Raw genomic sequence first — 26,832 nt, 5'->3', positions numbered from 1 at the left:
TTTCAAAAAAAATCTATCAATCTGAACCATAAAAAGATTAGAGCAAAAAAAAAAAAAATCACAAGTATAGATACTGAAATAGAACTGATAAAACTCAAGAGTATTTCTTAAAACCTCAAGTTATATCAAAATACTTGAAAAGTACTTAAATATAGTAAAGACTGATTAATGAGAACTACAGCAAACACCAATCTAAATACAGAGATGGTAAAACCATTTCTAAATTAACCATAATGATTCAAATGGTAGCAAAAATACTTTAAAAGCATCTAATAGAAAAATGAATGAGGGCTATAAATAGGCTATTCCCAGAGCAACAAATTAAAGGGGCTGAAGGTGTGTGGCAAGTTCTTTGCTGCACCAGTGGTCAGGCGAATGCAAATCAATACAGCAATGAGACATCACTATAAATCAGTAGATAGACATATTACGGGGTGGTTAGAACTCTCAATGGCAAACAATACTGGCACAAATAAAACTGAGTATTTCTGAAGAGATACCTAGTAATATCTATTTACACATACTTGTGTTCAGCAATTCCACTCTGGGGAATCTGGCAAAACAAGATTTGTGTTACAATGATAACTGCTGCAGCATTGTTTAAAGCAGCAAAAAAATTAGAATAGAAGTCAATGTCCATCAATAATGCAACAGGTGAATATAAAATCATAAAAAAAATGAGATTAAATGATACTAAGCATGGAAGACAAGCAGTAGGAAACTATAAATAATTTAAGTTTTAGCTCAACTGTGTAACAAATTAACGAAAGACCGCTACTACAGATGAACTTTTCTCTATATATTTATGGAGAAGGGTATGGAAAGCAATATACCAGGTTGTTAATAGTAGGTACTTAGGAGGAAGGGATGGGAGAGTAGATAAAAAAAAAGTGGCCACAAGCTGCACATATAATTTAAAATTATAAATTTGTATGTGTATACATGTAGATAAGGAGAAATGCAAAAGATGGTCATCAAAATATTGATAATGATTACCTCAAAATGGATATATTTGAATTCAGATGAATTTTCTTTCTCAGTTTTACATATACCATGTAAAAAAACAAAATGAAGATAGGTGCCAGAGGAGTTCAGAAGGCAGAGAAATCACTGTGTAACAATTTCAGTGAGAGAAAAAAATTACTAAACTTTTAAGTTCGAAACTTGATTAGCTATATATATGCCTGTTAAATTGTATACCTGAAACACTGGATTTCATTAATCGATGACATACACACAGACAAAAATAATTAAAAATAAATTTTAAAAAATAAATTAAATAAAAAAACTTGATTGGCTAACAATATTAGTAAAATTAAAATGTTTTGATTTCAAGTTTTCAATACAATGACTGCTTCATCATATGTATTTTTTTAAGTACTACCTCATGCAATTGTAGGAAAAAAGACCAAATTATTGACTCTGGCTGGCTGAAGTTATGGACCAGAAGTATACAACTAAACAGCTTTTTAACACTTCCCAGGTCACTCATTATTATACTTTAAATTTGTTTTCATGAAAAAAAACAAAAAAAAAAAAAACAAAAAAAACCCAGAAAATATCAGAAGCATTCATATTGAAACTGATGTCTAAAACTGTATTCTAAAATTAAATACAAATAATATTTGAGTTGCCTGCCATTTTGGATTAGCCTTGTTTCTGGAGAATGAGAACTGTTATTAAATTTCAGATATAAAATAAACAGAGCAACTCATTTACAAAATATTCCTAGAAACAAGACTGTACTGATAATAAAGAAAAAGGAAGTAATAAATCGAGTATTTTATACATGACAGAGAAAGAGAGACATTAAGTTCTGCCAATTTCAGGCATTTCTCCCTCTTATACTTCAATCATGATCTTATAAAAAGTAAATAGACACTGACATAAACTTTAAGTGAAAATAAAAGTCATTTAAAAAAATAGACAAAGCTTATCATTATTGTTAAAGCAAGAAATAGATGTTTCTGCTTCACTTATCTGAGCTTATGAGAAAAGAAACCAAGTCACAGGCTATTATAGGTAGAAGGGATCTATCTACAATCTTGTTCAAAATAAGGCCAACGAAGTGATTTATAACATATGTTGTAAGGTAAATTGCCCTCTCACAGTGTTATATAAAGTCTAACTCCTCCAAGGATAGCAAAAGAAAAGTCCCTAGTTGAAGAGGCTCAACATATATGTCAAGAGCTGTAATTCTGAATCTCTGAAATCCATCCTTCATTGTTAATCCTGAAGGAGTTAGATATGGCTTCATAAAGAAAATCATAAAGTGTTCTACATATGAACACATGTACACGTGTAAGAAAGACACAAACATTTCCATTTCATTCATTCTCATAATTGATATAAAGATAATTCTATAAAGGATTATCAATTATCTAAATGAGCTTTGGATTCTATTTTGATAGAGTTGTTATTTTGGCAAATGAGAGATCAGGTCTGAATATAATGCAGATGATAACACCTCCAACTGCCTCTAAACCCATTATTTCCAATATGCATAGGATTATAAAAAGGTATAACTTTGATTTTCTATTTGCATTAAAAATTTTTAATTATAGTGCAACCACCTAAGAGCAGAATTAGATTCTTAAAATGGGCACCATCTCAAGCTGTCCTAGATATTATATTTAGTACTGCAGTTTCAGTACCATGCTCTTCAAGATTTATTTTGTTTAAGCAAATTTTAAGTTAATTTAAACAAAATCCTTGATAAAATATTCCAGAGAAATTTATTCAGTAGTATTTACACTTAAAGAATTAATATCTCAATGGCTTTTACAAATAAGTGAAACAAACTATCCTGTCTCTCTTTAGCTAACGCATTTTCTTTTTTTATTAAACACTGAAAGTCAAAGTTCAGAAAGAATAATTTTCCTAATAGATGTACGTAGTCTAATACAATGGAACTAATTATAGGGCCATTTTGTAGCTGAAATGTCTTTCTGTTATGGCATATATTATACACACTATTACAATGATTGCTTTGAACATTTTAGCTATCCTTGTACCCCTACTGTCCAATACAAGACATCTGGGTAGACCTCAAAACTCTTGAGTCCAATGAATGACTCAAAATCAGGTTTTGCTTTGCTTTTTGAGAATGTCTAAATTATAAAATAAAACGGGTTAATCATTTTGTATAATACTAACCTACTTTGTGTTACAAGAGTATTAGAAAAGCAAATAAGGCTAATGGAGAGTTAAATGGTATTAATATGCTGGATTGTACACTTAAAATGGTTAAAAATGTAAATTTTAAGTTTATGTATATTTTACTACAATTAAAAAATATATTGCAATATACATACCTACTAGAACCATTGAAATAAAAAAGAAAGCCAGTACCAAGTGATGGCAAGGGTGTGGGACAACTGGAAGTCTCATATACTGAAGACAGGTAAACTGACATAGTCATTCTGGAAAACTTTTTGTTAATATTTATTAAAGTTGAAATTTTGCAAAAATATATAACACAGAAATTCTGCCCCAGTACACCCCTCAAAATGTGTACCTATGTTCATCAAAACACCTGTAAAAATATATTCATGGAAACACAATAATAATAGCTCTAATAAGGAGTAATCGGAATGCAAACGAAAAGTAAAATGGATAAATAAACTTTGGCAAATTTAGAGAATGGAATAAACTATTGTTACATATGACAACATGACGAATCTCACAAACATGATATTGAGTAAAAGAAGCTAGACTCAGAAAAATATATACTGTAAGATTTCACTTACATAAAGTTCAAACATGAGCAAGGCTCTATTTATGGTGTTAGATGTCAATATTCTATTCAGAGAACAAAAACACAAGACACAGACTGGGATAAAATATTTGCATATTACATATCCAACAAAGGACTTGTATCTAGAACAAATAAAAAAAATCTCTCAACTCAGGAGTAAGAAAAATATTACAATTAAAAATGGATAAAAGACTTGAACACTTCGTCAAAGAGAATACACCTATGGTAATTAAGGAACAAAAACATGTTTAACATCATTAGCTATTTGTGAAGTACAACTTAAAACCATAAGGATATGCTACTATACACTGATAAGAATGACTAAAATAACACTGGCAATATCAAATGCTAGTAAGGATACAGAAAAACTGTACTTTTCATACATTGCTAATGGGAATGCCAAGTGGTATAGCTACTCTGGGAAATAGTTTGGCAGCTTCTTTTAAATGTTGTCAGAAGAATTTTTAACTCTTGAATCTAATATGCAACCTAGCAATCACAAATCCATGGCATTTATCCTAGAGATATGAAAACTTATGTCCACACAAAGCCTTGCATACAAAATGTTCATTGTAGTTTTATTTGTAATAGCCCAGAAACAGAAACAATTCAAACGTCCCTCAACAGGTGAATGAATAAACAAACTGTGGTTCATCCATAAAAAAGGTATACTACTAAGATGTAAAGAACAACATATTATTGATACCCGACACAACTTGGGTGGATCTCAAGAACTTCATGCTGAATTTAACAAGGCAAATTCAAAATGTTACATACTGCTTTATGATTCCGTTTGAAAAATTAGAGATGAAGAACACTAGTGGTTGCCAATGATCAGGGAAGAGGGCTGGGTAGGGGAAAGTTACACAAATATAAAAGATAGCATGAGGGAGTTTCTTTGTGGTGATGGAGCAATTCTATATCTTGACTGTGATTGTAGTTATACAAATCTCCACATGCGATAAAATTTCATAGAACTACACACACGTCCACACAAGTGCATGTAAAAAAAATGGAGAAATTCTAGTTAACAGTACTGTACTAATGCCAATTTCCTGGTTTTGATAATGTACTCTAGTTGTGTAAGGTGTTACCATTGGGAGAGGCTGGAGGAAGGGGTCATGGGAATTCTCTGCACTATTTTTGCAACATTTGATGAGCTTGTAATTATTTACAATTAAAAAGGAAACAACAAAAGAAGTCATAGAAGTGGATCTCCATGGAACGGCAGTTAGAATCCAGGAGGCGTAGGGGTGAACTTGTGTGCTGGTCATGCACTGCCTACTGGGTTGTATGCTGGTTACATTAGTGCACTCACTTTGTGGAAATTCTTCAAGCTGCAAAAACTTATGATTTATTTACTCTCCTGTGTTCATGTTACACCAAAGAAGTTTACTAAATGAAGAAAAGTATAATTTTCATTAACCTATAGATTTCCTAGAAGAGTTGCAGTTAAAATACACATTTGAAACAGCACATGAGTAAATCATATTTAGAAATGGGAAATATACAACCAAAGTATCTTAATTGTGATACAAAAGCTTTGTTCTTTTAGAATTCTTCATATTCCCATAATTTAAAGTCTATGGCATAACAATTATGTTACTAGATTCATGAGTATAATACTTATCAGGTTCAATAAAATCCTTCCATGATATCACATCCTCTTTCAGATAATTGACAGCAAAATAATGATTACGCTGGGATAACAGGCATAAACCAGGACTTCCTCAGCAATCAGGAAATATGTTCACACTACTTTTAGAGCAAAAATTACTTAATAGACTGACTATTTTTTCCTGCCTTCATTTTCTCATCACCAATTCTCTTTGTGATTAATTCTAAAAAGACTTTTTGCCCCCACAGAGAACTAGAATGACTCTTGCCAAAACTTATCAAATACAATAATCAACTCTGTCCTCACTCTCTCTTCATTTGGCTATCTGGATACTGCACTCTTCTTGTGTTACCCGTCTCCTTGCCTGTGTATTCTTTTCTCCAAACTATGAATGTTGAAATACTTCCAAGGGTCACTCTTCAGTCTTCTGTCTTTTCCCTTCTCTTCCCAAGTGATATACTATCTTATGACTTTAAATTCCATTTATATACCAATGACTCCAAAATTTTTATCCTTAGTACAAGCTCTCTCATGAATTCAAGTCATATATTAAACTGCCTACTTGTCTTCTCCACTTAGAGGTCTTATAGGCTTCTCAACTTTAACACAATATTAAATGCTAAATTTTTGCCGCAAACCATTATTCATCTAGTTGCTCAGATAAAAAGTATAGAAGTCATCCTTGATTTCTTCCATACGTTCATATCTAATATCCACTGTCAGAAAGTCCTGTTGGTGCCATTTTTGAAACAAAGTTAGATTGGACCACTTCTCTCCAACACCACCATACCAGTAACGAGATACTACAAACTGCTACAGAAACCTCTTAACTAATCTACATGCTTCCAAAATGAAAACTCCTACAGCCCAGTCTCCACACAGTAGCTGGGATGATCTTTTAAAAACCTTAAATCATGCAGGGGATCCTCGGGATCTGCTGCACAACAAAGTGCATGTGGTCAAAAATACTGTACTGTACACTTAGAAACCACTGGATCCATCATTCACTCCACTCCAAACACACTGATAGTTCTGTTTCTGAAGCATATTCCAGTCTCAGGGCCTATACATTTCCTGTTCACTCAGTTCTTCCCCTAGAACTACGCCTGGTATCTTACCTGACATTATTAAAATTTTTTGCTCAAATATTATCTCCACTGAAGTATATAACTTTATCTCTCCCTTTTCTCATCCTGCATTTTGTTCATAGCAGTTAACATTATTTAATATTATTTATCATTTTTGCACACAAAAATATAAGCTCTACGAGGGCACGAACTTTATGTTACCATTATATTCCTAATGCCTAAAACAATAATTGTCACATTTATCAATAAACCTTTGATGAATGAATGAATGATGGAGATCCTGTGGGGCTAAGAATTCCATTCAATCTAACTCTACTCTACCTCTTGTATATCCAGCACAATTGAGGCGACAGGATTTTACTTATATCAGAACCCACTTAATTATATACTATTTTTAACAAGGTTCTACATTAAGAGTAGCAATATAAAATTACAGTAGTTGCAAATTATTTTACTCTTGGGACTGATAAAACATTAAACTGAAACTATTCTAAAATAACTTCCTGTTCCAGCAGTTTTAGCCAATTTTGCACCTGGAAGAGAAAGGGAAAAACTAAGGTGAATTTCCACTCAGTTACATGTAAGTGTGATTCTTTTATTTTATTTGGGTTTTTAAATGAAATAAGCAATTTGAATAAAATGGAAGCCGATGAACTTTTAAGTAAAAAGAAGTGTAACATCTATGCATTTTCATTAAGTGCCTGGGAAAGTATGTGATTTGAAATTTTACTCTGTCCTACCTTGTAAGAGGCAGATTTAAATATTTAATTAAATATAAGAAGGAGCCGTAAACATGGAATCACGATATTTATGCAAATTATTTACTACTGCTCCAATGTTAATCCAACATAAATATATGCTGATATTCCAAATACAAGTTTCAACCCATTTAAGCCAAGGAAAAATTATGTAATCCACAACCGTTACCTACTTTATTATTCATTTTTGTTACAGCTGATGAGTTCCTTTCAGACCTTTTATGTCACATGTGCTAGAGTATAATTAAAGAGACTAAATACCTCTTTTCTAAGAACTTGGTAGATCTGTGGGTGAACCTGATAATCCTAAAAACATTAACAGATAAATATACTGAAATCCAATCCAAAAAAAGATCATGTGAAAAATATACTAGAATTATTAAAAATAAAGTGATGGAAATCAAAATTCTTTCTAATTATTTTCTACATTTCTATATTCTTTTGTTAATGAAACATATGAATGAAGACCTCAACAAAAACTTATTTCCTACATCTAAGACAGTGTCTATCAAATAGCAGGTGATACATACTTATTAAATGGATCAAAGGAAAGATAAAATTTTTGCTCATCTTGTAAAAAGATGTTACATGAATTATAAAACAACAACTTATGAGATAGTTCCCTCTTCAGAGTTCTTAGATCAACTAAAAACATCATACCTAGTATTAAAAATAAATCTAATTCGTTTGATTATATCTCTTGTATTTAAAATGTCTGATATTTAGGTATGAGAATATCAAACTTCATTGAAGATACATTTGAATATTCAAATACTCTGAAATTTGCAGCAATTCTGTTAGAAATGATTCGAAATTTAGTCTGTCATTAATTTTGTAAAAAATAGTCAATCTTAGTTAAAAACAAATGTTGAGTCACTGTACTGTACATCTGAAACCAATATATTGCCAACTATACTTAAATAAAATAATAATTAAAAATTTTTTTCATCCTACTCAGAATATCATTCTCCACTTCAATGAAAGATGAAAAATAAAATAAATTACATTATGTGCAATGCCCACCTGAATTTCTAGTTTAATAATAGCTTACTGCATAAATTTTCTCCAACTTGTATATAGATTTTCACTTAACTGCAGATAATAGGATATGAATCTCGATCTTTAAACTTTATTACTAGAAAAATCGGAGCATTTAAATCCTCCTTAGGAATTCACAGGAAATAGTAAACATACAACATCTCAAGGTCTCTCATTTCAAAAATCAGAAAAAACTTAATCTTGCTTCATTCCCAACCAAGAAGTAACATCAAACCCTCAATGCTTACATGATTAAATGTGATTTGTTACCTCTATAACCCAGGAAGTAGGCTCACATAAATCAAATCACCCATCTGGAGTTGTGACTTGAAGGAACTCTGGACATGACAAAATGCTGAAGTTTTAAAAACTCTCTCAAGTTCTTTCTACTTCTTAAATTTTATGCTTCTTTGAGTTTTGTTGTTTTCAAAATAGCCTCAGCCATTGATTCATAATAGTGTCATCCATGTTTCTAGAAAAACTGTATGGAACTGGTTTTGAAAATAAGAGTTATCGATCTGTTAACAAGTGCACTACTAAAAAATGTTTAATGTAATTCTAGTTCAAAAGGTATTAATAACTAAAATTCAATATTTAAGATATCGGGAATAACGAACACTAGGTGTCAGTGTAAGAAATGGAAAAATATTTTTTAAAATGTTTCCAATCAGGTGTATAAAAAGAAATCAAAAGCAGCTGTGACCACATTTACTTATAATTGCATAATTCAGTTAACAAGCCAATCTTTCTTTCAAACAAAAATTCCTGTTCCAAAGCCATGAAGAGTTTAAAACCAGATTAAGCTGATTATTAGAAGTTACAAGTCTTTTGTAATTTCAGCTGCATAGCACAGAAAATAATTTTACTTTTCAGAATATGTATTTTGAAGAATACTGTTAAATATAGGTGTAATTCGAGGTAATATGTGTATGATTTTAGCTGGTGGAAAATAATTATTTTTCAAAATAATAATGCTGGATGATTAACAAAGGATACTGAATTTTAAGTCTCTTACTTAAAATACTAAACAGAAGTCTCCTACATAAATGTCAAGGTATTAGAAGTTAAAATGCTTAAAGGGTCAATTCACTAAAAAAGAATACATGAACACAGAAGGATGCCTGACTCTCAAAATGCTGGTACCTAGAGGTTATTTCTAAAATATGAATGCTAATACTAATACTAAAAACAGCATCTATTAACTATGCCAATATTTCAGATAAAAAGCTTTCTCTATAAACTCTTTAGTGAAAAGACTTTTAAAACAGGTTTTTAAAAAAATCATCATCATTAGTAATAACAGTATAAGAAAAAGTTAACATTAAAATATTGCCTTATATTTTACAAGGTACCTTTATAATGACTATCTAATTTAGGCCCAATGATATTACTTTAATAAATCTATACTCATTTTAGCAAAGTGGTCATTTTGGGACTTAAATTCTCTTCTGTCTGCTAACCTTTTCTCACTCACCCACCTGTCCATTTCTCTGTTCCACCTCTCAAACTGCACAACATTACCTGCTTATTACATCTTTCTGTGTTTTTCAAGCATGTTGAGAAACTTTTTCACACAATATTCTGGGAAAGGAACAGAACTAAATATAGTAGTCATCACTAAAATACAAAATGATGGAACTCAAAATCATTTAGAAGAGTCAAGGATTTGCTAGTGAAAAATAAAGGCTTTTAGTCAACACTGCTCTTGTTTCACTAATAGTTAAGTTTTATTCAAATTATAGTAATAAAAAGAGAAAGCATGAAGTTTATGGAAAAGCTTTCAAAACCCAGGATTGAAACAAATTAATGAAGACAATTTAGACTGCTCTGTGTCTGCAGGTTTCTTCTCATGGCGGACATAGAGTCAAATGGGAACAGAAAAGGAAGAAACAGGGAAATTCATATATAATAAATTATTTAAACTGATATTTAAAAATTTTAATATCTCTAATTGTATCAAGAATGAGAGATAGTAACAGAAGACACACAGACAGAACTGTATATGATGTGATATTTGAAGGCAGGAAAGTAGCCCCAGAAATACAAACAGCATGTGACTCTTTTTGTTCAGAGATTTCATTTTTTAATTTTGTAAACTTTTTTTTTTTTATTATGGTGACATTGGTTAATGAAATCCAGTCAGTTCAGGTGTACAATTTAGCGGTAAAGCATATATATATATAGGCGGTAAACACATGATGATTATATGTGTGTGTGTGTGTGTGTGTGTATAATCATCGTGTGTTTACCGCCCATTGTTAGATTTCTTTCTGTCACCACATATTTGACCCCTTTTACCCTACCTCCCCCCTCCCCCTACACTCTGGTAATCACTAGTCTACTGTCCATGTCCATGAGAGAGATTTCATTTTTTGCCTCTACGTATTTTTTAAATATTTATTTTTCAATCACAGTTGACATACAATATATTATATTAGTTTCAGGTGTACAACTTAGTGATTAACATTTATATACCTTGTGATCATCCCACTAAGTCTACCACCCATCTGACACTATAGTTATTATAATATTGTTGCCTATATTCCCTATGCTGTACTTTAACATCCCCATGACTATTTTTATAACTACCAATTTGTACTTCTTAATCCCTTCACATTTTTCACCTATCCCCCTCAACGCTCCTCCCATCTGGCAACCATCAATAAGTCGGAGAAAAATACCAAATGATTTCACTTATATGTAGATTCTAAAACACAAAATAAACGAACAAACAAAATAGGAACAACTCATTGATACAGAGAGCATATGACTATTTAAACTCCCTTTCTGGTTCCTTAGTGTCTTTGCCCTTGACACTGTGTTGCTCCAAATGTACAGACTTATAATTAAGATTTTTGGATGTTATTAATTAAATCATGTTTTCATTGAAAGGTAGTATAGATCAGTGTTAGGTCATATATATAAGTTAATTTATATAATGCCAACTGGGTAAGTAAATTCATATAGAAGAGTAAATCAAGACTCAGACAGATTAAGAAATATGCTCAAGATTGTATAAGTAGCAAGTTATGAAGCCAAGATTCAAACCCAGGGATGTCTGTCTCTAAAAACTTTCCATTCTACTAGCATTTCCCAACTGATGGTTCACAAGGTCTTGTGGTTTTTGTAACAGTAACAAGAAGAGTCACATTTAGAACAATGATTAGTAAGTGAGAATATGTCAAATTGGCACATTAAATGTACTAACAACTTAGTATTTCTACCAGTTTTTCACTCAGATAAACATTGAGAACCGTCATGGTAGATTTGATTGTTATAGTATTTTGAATTTGTTTATTCTTGTTAATACAGGATTTATCCCCATAATGGACTATTGTTTACAGATAGTAAAATATCATTCAGAACCTGTCATCATCCAACTTAGAGCTGGTAATATCCCTTGCCTAAATATTTCAGTACCCTTCCTGTAAACAGACCCCTCTAGAATTGGCTCCGTCTTTCACTATCCTATATAAAACAGCCAGATTATTCTACTTTCCTAACTATGTTCCTTTTTAAAATTTTAAATGCCTGAAGAAACTAACAGAATTCCATATAAATTCCTCCATCTGAAATTCAATGGCCTTGAAAATCTAGTCCCGAGCTTCTTTTTCATCCCTTTCTGCAGTATACATTTAAGAAATATTGTTTATATTCCAACTGGAAATCCACACAGCTTGATCAGAAGTGATTTCATATAAACCAATGGCTAAACGTAGTTTCCTGGCATAAATGCAAACTCTGTGCAATTTATCTGACATTTGAAAATAGCAATTCTATTCCTGACAACATTATTCAAATCCATTTGAAATCCAAACATAGTTTTAGTTATTAATGGTTACTAAGTGGCTTATTATCCAAGCATAAAGACTTAGTTAAAATAAAGAAACAATAAGTTTTAAACCTCAAGTGCAAAAAAAAATAATCTATCAATTATCATTCCCTCTATTATAGAGTAACCATTCAATCTTTAATAGTGACATAATTTCTTTCTTGCTTACAAAAAATTTTCATTTCCTGACTAGCATAAAAAGAGAACAAATAAATATGTTACAGAAAAAAACCGAACTCCAGTATTTTATTTCTACAAGTGTGGCATTTGAAAATAGTAACTATATCACTCCCTTATCTCTGATTTATGTAAAAATGCAGTGGCTTTATTTTATACCCAACAGCAAAGTTATTTAGGAAAAAAAAAAAAAGAGTTAATACTTTTACCTTTAAATGGAAAAAAAAAAAACATTTAAAAATACCGAGTTCCTAGTAAACATAAGGCAAACACAGCAACCTTATTCTTATCGATAAAATCAAATGACTGTATATTTAGAAAAAAGAACATTTAATTTTTAAAAAGCTGCCATAGACGACATGACTGAACAGAAAAAAGCTGAGACTTTTATATGAGAGTAAAAGTTAATATGAGAGGAGAGAGACTGAAAAAAAATGATCTTTTTATTGTATGTAGACTATAAGAAATTTTTTGGACTACTATTTGGTATTTTACTTCTCATATGATCATCAAGTCTTATCTGAAGTCTAGTGATCTTAACACAAGTCTTCAAGAAGAAACTGTCAAGGAGCAACTTCAGGCCTCAAGGAAAAAGGCTTTACTTTTACCACAACTTTTCTTCTTGAAGCCTATTACAAATGCAAGCAGCAATGTGGTACATTTCTAGAAAAGTTCACGATATTTAAAATATCTTTTTCAAGTATGTTTAAATTTACTCTTTTTTATACATTTAATTACCCTTATCCAGAGGTCTATCAAATGATGCCTACTTCAATGTTATCAAATTACCCATTATGCCTAAGATGTTCTGCTGGCTAAGACCATTTCTCATATGGCAGAATGTTACTTTTTCTCTTTACAAACTTAAAGTATGCTAAATTTCTATCAGAGACTTAAAATTAAATTTGTATTTTCCACAACAAAAGAAGATGCTGCTTATCTTTCTTGAGACTTCTCTTTTTCAATCACTTCTTTTTATTAAGTATTCTCTGCAAATCTTTTGCAAAATATAAATCCTACCCTGAAAACAACAATATTATTCACTTCACAGAACCACAGAATATTCACAATTAGAAGGAATCTCAGAAATATAGAGTACTCTGGTACATAAATATACATTAGTACACATACAAAAAACCAGCATTTTTCATTCTAAAAACTCCCCAAACTCTCCAAAGAAGAAATGACTCGAATTCCGCATCTAGTATTTATAAGCTGTGTGTCTTTGGACAAGTTGCTTAATCTTTTTTTTTTCCTTCTTTCTCTTTTAATTATTTATTAATTTTAAATAAATTTATTGGGGTGACATTGGTTAATACAATTATATAGGTTTCAAGTTACAATTCAATATGTCACATGTATATTGCATTGTGACTTCACCACCCAAAGTTAAATTTCCTGCCATCCGTTCTTCACTTTCCAAGCCTACAAAATGAAGATAATGCCCTCTAACTCTCTAGGTTTATTGTAAATGTTAAGTAAAATGTTTATTGTAAGAGATGTTGTTCTGTAAAAGGGTGCATAGAAAATTTTTTCTTCTTTTTTTTGAAGTTGAGATTGAAAGTTTAAAATAAAATGTTTTTATTTTCTTAAGTACATTTGCTAAGTCAAGGAATCTTTACGTAAATTGTTGGGGGAAAAGTTTTTGACTTCCTAAGAAATATATGCTATACTGTATATAACTAAAGTTCCTGATTAAAAAAATATTTAAACTTTATCAGTGAGACATCTTTCTAAGTGGATCACACACTATCTTTAGTTTCTAAAGACTATCTTGAATACATCAACTTTTTCTAGTTTTTTTTCAAGCCTTCATTATAAATACCAATCATCATATTTGTTATATATAAATGATAGTTTCTGCAACCAAAGAACTTTATAAGAGACTTCAGATATTACAATATATACTTTCTGGATCATACTTTATAAAATTTACTCCTAGACCACCTAGATACCTATAATTTTGTGAATATGTGGTTTTTAGCAATTGTTTGTTCTTGTTGCCTATATTTTGACAACATCAATGCCTGCCTTAGTAACTACTTGCCTTGGTCCTCACCATTCTGCTGCAACTACTCTACTGCAAAAAAGAAAAACAGATAAATAAACTTTTAAACACATTTTGACAAATGAGCAGAATTTTTATAGTATCTGTGGTTTTTTAATGCTTACTGTAATTCTTAGCTGAATTAAAAGTGCAAAGTCAGTATAATTTACTTGTAATAAAACATCATTTTGAAAATTGGTCTTAAAACATTCTTAAGATTTTTTTCTTAACACTTTTCTAAGTGACACATTTATTTAATGGACCTTGTTTTTCCTTTCATTTACTTTAAAAATTTGAATTCAATTTTATATCAGGGCTTCAAACATAAGTAGTATCTTATGAATTTCGGATTATATACACTACTTAGAATTTCAGAACAACTTACTCTAGAGGAGTATCTAAGGATAGTTAATACATTTTCAGAAAACTAAGAATGTGATTTATATATTCATCAAGAGATATAAAAATGATGAGAAACATTTGAAATGATAAGCATAAACAAATTGCTCCCTATTACAATGCGGTAAAATAATACCCCTAATAAAAACATCAGGCTGGATGTAAACATCTAAAGGGAAAAAGAATGTATTCTTCAAAAGAATTATATATTCTTCAAGTACAGAATAATATATAATATTGGGATCTGAGAAATAAAGACTTTTAATTATATCTACATAACAAATAAGGCAATGTCGATCTAGGTTAAAATTTTGTAAGTTAAAAAGCTATCTATAGCAATAACAGTTATTTATGAAAAAAGGACTATATAGGAACAATAAAATAATATATATAAAAGATTCTAGCATACTGTCTGGCGCAAAGTAGATATTTACTTTTATCTTCTTTTCTGTATAATCTCTAAACTAATCAAGACTAACAGCAACACCTGGGAAAGAAGATAAAGAGTTATTAATAAAAAAAGAGACATTCAGAGATCTTGGTAAATGTAAAACAATCTCTTGGTTCAGATACAGAAGAGAACACAAAATCAGCTGAATGAAAAGAGTACTTGGAAGAAATTGCCAAATTAAAATGCATTAGAAGTAAGAACAAAAGAGACTTTAAGGAAATGAGAACTCAATGCCTGTAATCCAGATGAACATTAGACAATCATGCTTCACACATAGAAGTTTATTCTTTATTAATTTTCATAAATATTATTAGAATAACTCTAAAAATAAATTTGCATATGAAAACATAACAGATAGAATGGCTTTACTACAGATGGTCCCTGACTTAACGATGGTTCGACTTAAGAATTTGTCTTTACAATGGTACAAAAGCAATATGCACTGAGTAGAAACCATACTTCGAATTTTGAATTTTGATCTTTTTCATGCTAATGATATGTGGTATGATACATTATTATGATGACGGATAGTGTCAGCAAGCCATAGCTCTTAGTCAGCCATGTGATCAAGAGGGTAAGCAACCAATACTCTACAGTGTATTGTGATGCCAGCATTTTTTAGATATTGTGATTTTGCATCCCATAATGTTTATAAAACACTCATCTGCATCTCCTGCTTCTGGTGAGAAAACGAAGAGGAAGGCAACTACTCTTGAGATGAAACTCAAGATAATTGTCTAGCATGAAGGCAGGACACCATAATTACATAAATTACATGAGATATTAAATATTTTATTATAAAATAGGCTTTGTGTTAGATGATTTTGACCAACTGTAGGCTAATATAATTATTCTGAGTATGTTTACGGTAGGCTAGGCTAAGCTATGATGCTCAGTAGGTTAGGTGTATCAAATGGATTTTTGACTTAGGGTATTTTCTATTTACGATGAGTTTATCAGGTCATTACCCTGTCATAAGTTGAAGAGCACCTGTAGTTGCCTGACAGATTAATAGAATGAAAATCCAAAATGATTTTTAAATTAAATGGTAGATAATTATATTCTATGCAGAAAACAAAGAGATAAATGTGTAAGTTTGAATGAATAGAGAAATGACAGTAGCCATAAAGCCAATAGAAATCATGACAATTTTTGAACTTCACTCAAAATGGATATTATCAAAAGGATAGTATTGACAGCATATATAATATCAATTCAGCCAAACAATTTCCAGTTGATACAAATCTGGACCTATTTTAATTAACTGATTCAAACCAATCTGGAGAGTGGGAATTTTATGACAGGTTTGCAACTCTTTGGTAAATCTGAAATTCTTGGAAATTCTGCATTAAGCCCTTAAAGACTTTCAGTCAGAACTGAAAATTTCAACACAGGTCAGAAATCCAAGCATGACACAGGATCCAAGTAGCTAGTAGAGTTTAACTTAAGTCAGGTGATGGGATCCTGGTAGACCAGCAGGGGAAAAAATGAAGAACCCTGAAGGAAAAATTTTGACACGTGTGGAAAAATGGGAAGATACTGTTTTACACCGATGCTAAGAAAACCAAGTAACCTGAGATACTACTCATAACTTATAACAATTTGTATTCTGAGATTCTATTTGTATTCTGAGAAACTATAAACAATTTGTATTCTGAGATTCTCTTACCATGAATTAACTATTAGTGAGAAAGATACATGGCAGCAGAAACAACAACAACAACAACAACAAAACGGGAGTGGGGCATGTTAATGGTGGGAAAAGAACTAGAAATTCTTTCCTGGATGGTCCTCGAGGTTATGCTATAGCAAACTACTCAGGGCAACTGGCAGGAAAAATGTAGCTAAAGTCATTCTACTTAGAATATACCCATTTTGTGTCACAAATTAAAAACTAAATATCTGTTAACAGGAATACAAACTTATTTTTTTAAAGAGGAGATACAATAGCATTTCTTGAGGCATGAGACAGGAATATATGAGAGAAAATAGAACTAATTAAATAGAAAATTTTAAGAGCAATCAATCAGAAATAAGTGCTGTCCCAAAAACAATTAGTATAATTTCCAGAGTACATTCATAAGAAAAGTTACAAGTACAAATATATAAAAGTAATCAGTTTTTAGTGACACACAATGTTCTATGTTTTGAACCACTATGTATACGGACATATGTACATGTGTTCATTTTCCACAAAGTGGGTGTGTTTTCAGTCTGTTTATGCTAAATATGTGGTACTTCATTTACTCCAGAGTAGGATCAGACAAAACAGGCCAAGAATTTTTTTCCCAGATGGTATTTGTGAACTCCTTTATCCCATGCACGTAAATACAGAGTGTGTTCTGGTTTGCTGAGTTACATATACATGCTGTGACTTAGTACAAAGTCTGAATGTTTAGTTAGCTAGAAGACTGTTTCCATTCTGTGATTCATGAGGTCCCCATGGTACCTCTACTTCCTTTATTTTATACAATCACAAATTATATTAGTTTGTCTTATTTTGATAACCCTTATAATTGAAGTTCTGCACAGGAAACTTTATTACTATTTTAAAACATACTCATAAACTATTACTGAGGTGGCATAAGCGACGCCTCACAGAAATGGTGATTAGGATTGAACAGTGCCTTGCATAAGCTCCTTCTACCAGGAGATTAACTGCTGAATTAAAAAACATTATAAGGAAGAGGGAGAAGGGAAGATGAACAATTCAGTGCATGCTAATCCAGATGGGAGATTTAAGCAATCACTCTTTACCTATATAAATTTGTTATTAATTTTCGTAATTAAAGATCATTAGAATATCCTGAAAACATGGTTCTGAAATAAAAACACAGTACAAGAGACTGAATAGCTTACTAGCTGCCTGGTAGATTAATATAGTGAAAATCTAATATAACTTTGAAATAAAATGGTGATTATATTCTATGCATAAAATGAAGAGATTCTTCTGATATCTAACTTTGAATGAATAGAAAAGAAAAGCTCTATAGTCATCAGAAATCATAACAGTTTTGGAAACTGAAAGGGTATTATTATTGATAGCAGTGAAATAGCAATTCAATCGTTGATGCTGAGATGCTGAGTGTAGTTCCCCAGAAAGAACTTGGCAGGGCTATGCTAACTGCTGTAGGTGCCACTGCCTCTATAATGGCTCACTGCAAAACAAATCCTAAACACTATTATTTTTCCTTTTTGCCTTTTTCTGTTAAAAACAAAAATCTTCTTCGGATTTCTTTCAGTTAGCTAAAATAGGTACTAAGGTAGGTCTTTTATAAAAGTAAAGTGGCATTAACATGAACTTTTGAAAAGTAGGGGATGTCTGTATGTATTTTCCTTATTTAACATATTCTTAATCTTTATGCAGAACCAGTGAAGAAGAGTTAACTGAGGCCTATGCCAGTCATCACCTAAGTAGAAGAGTAGAATTAGGTGAAATCACATAAGATAGAGGGTCGGCTTGGCCGAAGTAATGAGTAAGAATCAAGGATAGGATAAGAGGGCAAAGGTCTGAGATGGGAATAACAGGTCAAAGAAAATAAAGATTAAAGAAAATAAAGATTAAAGAAAATAACTTAAGAAACAACTTACATATTTAGTCTACTGCCAGTCTTACTGTAATATTTCCCAAATAAAATAATATGCAACTACTGCCAAAATGATCCCCAAAATGTCTACCCTTCTTGGCCATGATCCAGAAGCCCGTGGAGGTAAGCTCGCCAAACTAGGTCTAGCTGTAGATTCTGAAAGGGCCGAATGACTAGGCTCCAGTCCCTCCCAGGTACAGTCTGCAAGTAGTCCCGCTAGAACAGGAATCTGGCGAGAAACACCCCGTATCGGACTGAAATCATATCAACTATTTTTTCTGACCCCAACAATACGGAACTTAAAATTAATGACAGGAGGATAACTGGAAAATTCACAAGTAGTAGAAATTAAACAGCACTCTTCTGAATAACCAATGGGTTAAAGAAGAAATCAAAAAGGAAGACAGAAATTATATTGAGACAAATGAAAACAAAATTACAACATACCAAAATTTTTGGAATGCAGCAAAAGTAGTTCTAAGAGGGACGTTTATAGCAATAAGTACCTACATCAAGAAAAAAAGATTTCAAACAAACAATCTAACTTTACACATAAGCAACTGGAACAGAACAAACTAAATCCAAAAAATAAAGATTAGAACAAAAATAAGTGAAATAGACTAAAACACAATAGAAAAAATAAATGAAACTAAGATTTTTTTTTGAAAAGGTGAACAAATTGACAAACTTGTAGCTAAACTAACAAAGAAAAAAGAGAGAACTAAAGTAAATTATAAAAGTAGGAGGCATTACCAGGAACAATTCTATGAAAACAAATTGGATAACCTAGATAAAATAAATAAATTACTAGAAACATACAACCTACCAAGACTGAATAATGAAGAAATAGAAATCCTGAATAGACCATAATGACTAAGAAGTTGAAGCAGTAATAGAAAACCTCCCCCAGAAGAAAAGTCTAAGATTAGTCAGTTTCACTGGTGAATTCTACCAGACATTTAAAGAATTAATGACACTGCTTCTTAAATTCTTCCAAAAACTGAAGAGGAGGGAATACTACCAAATCCATTTGATGAGGCCAGCATTACACTAATATCAAACTGAGATAAGAACATTACAAAAAAAACTATAGGACAATATATCTAATGAACAGAATAAAAAATTCTCAACAAAATACTAGCAAACTAAATTCAAATGCATATTAACAGGACTGTACACTATGATTAAGTGAAAGTTATTCTTGAGATGAATGGATGATTCAATATACACAACTCAGTAAGTGTGGTTTACCACATAAATGGAAGGATAAAAATTATATGATCATAATAGATGCAGAAAAAAAATTTCACAAAATTCAAGATCCTTTCAGAATAAAAGTACTCAACAAATTATGTATAGATGGAATATACCTCAATATAATAAAGGCCATATATGACAAACCAATAGCTAATATAATATTCAACAGTAAAAGACGGAAAATTTTTCTTCTAATTTTGGTAACAAGGCAAGGGGGTGCCCTTTCTCACTGCTGTTATTCAACATAGTACTGAAGTCCTACCCAGAAAAAATAGGCAATAAAAGTAAATTAAAAGTATCCAAATCAGAAAGGAAGATGTAAAATTGTCTGTTTACAGATGATATTATATTATACATAGAAAACCTAAAGACTCCATCAAAAAACTTTAGAACTAAAAAACAAATTCAATAAAGTTTCAGAATACAAAGTCAAGACACAAAAATCAGTTGCATTTCTATACACTAGCAATAAACTATCTGAAAGAGAAATAAAGACAACAAGCACATTTAAAATCACATCAAAAAAATAAAATTGAAATAATTTAACTAAGGAGGTAAAATATCACTACATTAAAAAATATGACACTGAATGAAAGAAACTGAACATAACACATATAAATGGAAAGACATCTTGTGTCCATAGGTCAGGAGTACTAATATTGTTAAAATGTCCATACTACCCAAAGCCTCTATAGATTCAATGTAATCCCTATCAAAATTCCCATGTAATTTTTCACAGAAATAGAAAATTCTTTGAAATCATAGAATTCATATGGAATAATAAAATTCATATGGAATCACAGAAGATCCTGGAAGAACATTAGGATGTATATATCTTTACAAATAAGTGTTTTCAAATTTGAGGGTAGATAGCCAGAAGAGAGATTGCTGGGTCATACGGTAATTCCATTCTTAATTTTTTGAGGAACCTCCATACTGTTTTCCATAGTGGCTGTACCAATTTGCATTCCCAGTAGCATTGTGTGAGGGTTCCTATGTTCATTGCAGCATTATTCACAGTGGCCAAGACATGGAAACAACTCAACTGCCCTTTGATGTAGGTTTGGATAAAAAAGATGTGGTACATATATACAAGGAATATTACTCAGCCATAAGAAAAAATGGATTTTTGTGACAACATGGATGGATCTTGAGATTATCATGCTAAGCAAAATAAGTCAGAGAGAAAAAGTTGAGAACCATATGATTTCACTTACATGTGAGATATCAAATTGAAAGCAACAAATGAACAAGAGAAACAAACAAAAACTCATACACACAAACAACGGTTTAGTGGTTACCAGAGGGAAAGTGGGGAAGGAGGGAGGAAGATAAGGGTAAATGCGGTCAAATACATGATGACGGAAGAAAATTTAACTTTGGGTGGTGAACACACAATGCAATGCACATATGACATATTACTGAATTGTACACTTGAAACCTATATAATTTTATTAACCAATGTCATCCCAATACATTTAATTAAAAAAGAAAAAATGTTAGAACAATATAAAAATATATACCCATAATTCAAAAAGGGTTATTTTAACCCAATAAGATACATTTTCAAATAGTATAACAGAAAATACTATCAGTAAAATGAAAAATACACTATATTGAGTATATAGCGGATTAAAGATTCCAGAAAAATCTTAAAGATATCAACAGAAACTATCAAGGCCGAACAAAACTGAAGAAAAAAAAGTTTGTAGAAAAACTTTAGAGACCATCAGATTTGTGAAACAATAACAAATGGTCCAAAACACATACAACTGAAATCTCAAAATGAAAGACACAAGAAAAAAATAATGGCTGAAAACTTCCACAAAATAGAAGAAAATATTAGTTTACAGACCCAACAAGATCAACAAACTTGCAAGCAAGATAATCATGAAGAAAATCAGTCCTAGAAACATCAAACTTCTGAGACACAATAATGAAGAGAAAACCTTGAATCATGCAGAGAAAGGTAACATGTTATGCAAGGAATAAGTAAATAATAACTGACTTGACATCAGAAATTAACATATGTCATTAAATATTGGAGTGGCATACTCAAAAAGCTAAAAGGAAAAGATTATCACCTAGGGTCCACATAAAGAATAAAGGTGAAAAAAGATATTTAGGTAAAAGAAACAAGAGAATTTATCAGTGTCACCTGTACTACAAAAGATGTTACAATTCTTCCAGCTGAAGGAAATGATTTAAATGTCAACTCCGATTTGTAACAAAGAATAATGAGGCTGGAAAATGGTAAACATGTGGGTAAATGTAAAAGATAACATATACTTCCTTTTATCCATACTTCCATTTATTCCTTTAAAAGACATATAACTCTATAAAAAAAGCTGTTAACACAACAATGTGAAGATAACAGCATGTATATAGCTTTGATACATATGACAATAGCACTGAACAAATACCTGATGTTCTTGGGTGGCGGGGTGGGGAGAGTCACATGCAGACACAAAGAAAAGGAAAAAAAAGCCATATGAATACAAAGTCAAAGAAAAAAACTGCCGACCGAGAATTCTACATTCAGTACTTTAAAACTGCTGTGCCATTTCCTTTTAGTCTCCATGATTTCTAATGAAAATTCTGCGTTCAAATCATTGTTTTCCTATGGTAATAAATCTGGCTGCTTTTAGATTTATATTATGTCTTTAGTTTTCAGCAGTTTGAACGCGCATTTCTTTGGGTTATCCTGTTTGGAGTTTGCTCAGCTTCTGGAATCTGCAGATTTATGTATTTCAGTAAATTTCAGATGTTTTCAGTCATGATGTAATTAGAGAGAAAGTCCATTTGCAATAGCAACAAAAAAGATTGCACTTAGGAAGAAATCTAAGACAAAATATATGAAGCCTATAGAAGAAAAATATTAAAACACTCATGAAAGACACAAAAGTAATCTTGAAAAATGTAAAGATGTTCCCTATTCTTAGACTGATTTGACATTCTAAAGATGCAGTTCTCTCTAAATTATAAATTCATGCAATCTCAATAAAAATACCTATGAGTTATTTTATGGAGCCACAAAATTTAATACTAACGTTCACATGGAAAAATAAACATACAAGAATAGCCAGGAGCACAGTGAGAAAGAATAATTACAAGGTGAGACTAGCTGTAACAATCTTTAAAATATACTATAAAACCTATGTAATTAAAAATGTCATATTAGCACATGCATAGACAAATTAACCATTGGTATAGAATACAAAGTCAGAGATATATCCTAATGCATATGCTAATATGATAAAGGAAGCATCTCAAATCATTAGGAAAAGCACAGACTTTTTAATAAATGGTGATGGTATAACTGAGTAGTCATCTGGAAAAAGATTAGATCCATATCTCACACATAAACAAGAATAATCTACAAATGAATTAGGAATATAAACATTAAAAATTAAACTCATACAAGTACTAGAAGGCAACATGGACGGATTACTCTTTAAATTCGGTATAAGGAGAAGTCTTTCTAACAATGATTCAAAATCTAAAGGCAATAAATGATTGATACATTTGACTACATTAAAAATACTTGTATGTCCAAAACAGCCCATAAAAACAAGTCCAAAGATAAGTGACACACTATAAGAATATTATTAACATATACCACAAAAGACTGATATCCCTAATATATATCAGACATGGGACCAAAAATCTGATAGAAAAAAGGGGAAAGGACATGACAGGTTCCTAAGGGCCAACACTGGTATGACTTGAGCAATTAAAATAAATAATGTTATTACTGTATAATGGTCCTACAAATAAAATTTAAATATACATTAGCCCATACATATATACATTAAAAAGTGAATAAACAAATGGTGATAAAAGATAACTATTCCTTTCAGGATAATTGGAATTAAAAAATATAAAAGGAAAGAAGAAACAGAAAACCACTATTAGACAAATACCACAGTAACAATAGTGTCACACAAAATATATTGATGAATGTTAAAATTGATATGCAAAAATTTTCAGAGAAAAAGAATATTTGCATATGCATAAAATATACTCCCAGGTTACTTATTAACAACAAAATGAAAAAAAAAATAATAGTAACTTTTAGAGTGCATTTACCACCGTAACCAAGTATTCAAGGTTAAGATCACAAATAAGACTTATCAACAACATGAACCTGTTGATTTGATACACTTAGAAAGGCCTACCACTTCTGTGGTATTCTTGCCATAAAAGCATAGCCACATTCTAATCATAAGAAAATATCAGACTAATTGAAAAAAGAAGAGCATTCTACAAAATAACTGCCTGTACTTTTCAAAAGTGTCAAGGTCATAAAAGAAAGGAAAGACTGAGGAACTATCATAGATCAGAAAAGACTACAAGGACATGATAACTAACTACAGTGTTTTATACTGAATTATCTCCTGGAACAGAAGAGAAGCAATAACAGGAAAACTGATAAAATTCAAATAAGGTTGATAACTGTATTAACAGTGTTGTACCAATGTTATTTCTTGGTTTTGATAATTGTACTATGGTTACATCAGATGTTAACAGAGGAAGCTGAAGGGTAGATATCTCGGACTTCTATGAACTATTTGTGCAATACTTCTGTAAGCTCAAAATTCAAAATAAATAAGTTTTTAAAAGAGTTCTGGAAAAACTATACTTACATAGCGACAGAAAACAGATTAGAAAACCTGTTATCAGCGGTCAGAGGGTGGATGACTAAAACTGATTTACAGGTGGCACAAAGAAACTTTTTGGATGATGAAAATGATCTATGTCAGGATTGGGATAGTAGTCACATGACACTAAGTTGTCAAAACTCGCTAAATTATGTACTTAAACTGGTGAAATTTTGTTATATGTAAACTATACCTAAATAAGGTTGAGGAAAAGAATTCTAAATGTACATATAATTTTTTTTTAATGTGAATATAATCTTAAAAAAAGGTATTGAGTTGAATCCCAATACAAGCAGGATGCAGAGAGATACCAAATAAGATTATACATATGCTCTTACCAAATTAATTAACTGAGTGTGTACCACATCCTCTACCAAAACTGCTGTTTCATGAAGAGGCCTTCTAGCATCACCTAAAGAAAACCTGTAAGAAAAAAAATAATCATCACACCACTATTAAAGACTGTAAAACTAAGAAAGAAAAATATAAAAAACATTTATTACAATAATCTGTTTAATAAAGTACACACTGTTCTCTCAAATAATACAGTGGATATATGATTTTCTATGGACAAAGAACTGCATCCCTCCAAAACAAGCTGAAAAAAAAAAAACCCTGCAATGTTATTATCTATGCTATTTCTTGATTTGTGTAGTCATTTTTAAGGGCATTTACTGTTTCAAAATGCAAAATATTAATAATCGCTTAATAATATTGGCAACCAGAAAATCATGATGCCATATCTAACTTGCCAATACAATATCAAAACACAAAATATTAATAATTGCTTAATAATACTGGCAACCAGAAAATCATGGTGCCATATCTAAATTGCCAATACAGTAACATAATTATATAGAAAATTTTAATAGCATATAATTAAAAGTTGCTGAGAAAAATTTATGTAAATATGATAAATTATTACTTCCAATTATATGCAAGCTGATTATCAAGAATGGATTACAAAGCTGTTCTCAAAAATCCTATTCTCAACTTTTACATGGTAGACTAGATGTACAGAGAATCTCTTCCCGGTGAAGAATATTTGAAAATGCACAGTACTATATCAAAACTTTATGTTGAAAGCATGCTTTAACAAACAGTACGAAAGACAAAACAAAAGTCAGATAAAATGATAAAGTACAGTTCCACAGGATAAGAGAGCCCTGCAGCCAAAATTTATTCATAGCTTGGATTTTAACTAGCATAGTACTCAAGGTATAGGAAAGAATGCTGGGACCCTGAGCACAGTAGAAGGTCAGTTTGAAGAACCTAATATAAAGTCGAAAAAGTAATATTCAGAGGGTGATAACTTCAGTGTGTGAACTAGGAAAATACCTATTTCACAAAAGGCACTCTGCCAATCTCACCAAAGTCTATCAACGAAGAAAAAGAAAATGTGGCACCGCCATGAGGATAGACGAATATATAAATGGAATAGAATAGAGAGCTGAAAAAAAGAAATCATTACATATATGATTGATTGATTTTCCATAAAGGTGGGGAGAACATCTAATTTGGAAAGGACAGTCTTTTCAATAACTGGTGTGGGGGAATGAACTCAAAATAGTTCAAAGACCTAAATTAAAGAGTTAAAATTATAAAACTCTTAAAACGGGGGGATATCTTAATGACCTCATATTTGGCAACTGTTTCTTAAGTATGACATCAAAAGCACAAGCAACAAAAGAAAAAATAAACAAACTGGACTTCATCAAAACTAAAACTTTTGTACATTGTACATTATTAAGAGAATGAAAATCTTATGTTGTGTTCACTGATGTATTGAGCATTTAATTCTTGAAACTGCCTGAACAAAGTTTCCCTTCCATTATTTTAAGTTACTTCAAATCTCACAATAGAAATAGTACAAAGTTATCAAAGTGAAATAATTGACTAAAAGATAAAACAACAAATTCAATTCATAGCTCCAGTAAAAAAAGTATTTTAAAAACATGTTAATAAAATGTACAAAAAATTATCAAGCTTTTCCTCAAACTTTAATGAGAAGTTAAAACTTTTACTAAAAATAGTCATCATTAGCATGTCTAAAACCAGCTAAAGGGATGGAATTTGATGAGTATATTATTTTAATTTTCAGCGTTGTTCATACTTCAGCTTTAATTCTAGTTTTTCTCACAGTAGTTCTGCCTATTTTCCCT

The 26,832-nt window shown here is 31.1% G+C and overlaps 1 protein-coding gene across 4 annotated transcripts in view; it reads right to left on the bottom strand.

The window, feature by feature from the left end:
• Positions 1–26,832, bottom strand: part of SUPT3H (SPT3 homolog, SAGA and STAGA complex component) — a 421,152-nt gene that overhangs the window by 195,056 nt on the left and 199,264 nt on the right. For all 4 annotated transcript variants that reach the window (XM_025042944.1, XM_015600445.2, XM_025042946.1 and 1 more), the window contains one exon: positions 25,009–25,093. In XM_025042944.1, the coding sequence (XP_024898712.1) occupies positions 25,009–25,093 (85 nt within the window). The remainder of the gene's footprint in view (positions 1–25,008; positions 25,094–26,832) is intronic.

The sequence above is a fragment of the Pteropus alecto genome, unplaced genomic scaffold (assembly GCF_000325575.1).
Source record: "Pteropus alecto unplaced genomic scaffold, ASM32557v1 scaffold7, whole genome shotgun sequence".
NCBI classification, from domain to species: domain Eukaryota; kingdom Metazoa; phylum Chordata; class Mammalia; order Chiroptera; family Pteropodidae; genus Pteropus; species Pteropus alecto.
Note: the sequence above shows the minus strand (reverse complement) of the source record. Positions and strands in the feature narration are given on the sequence as shown.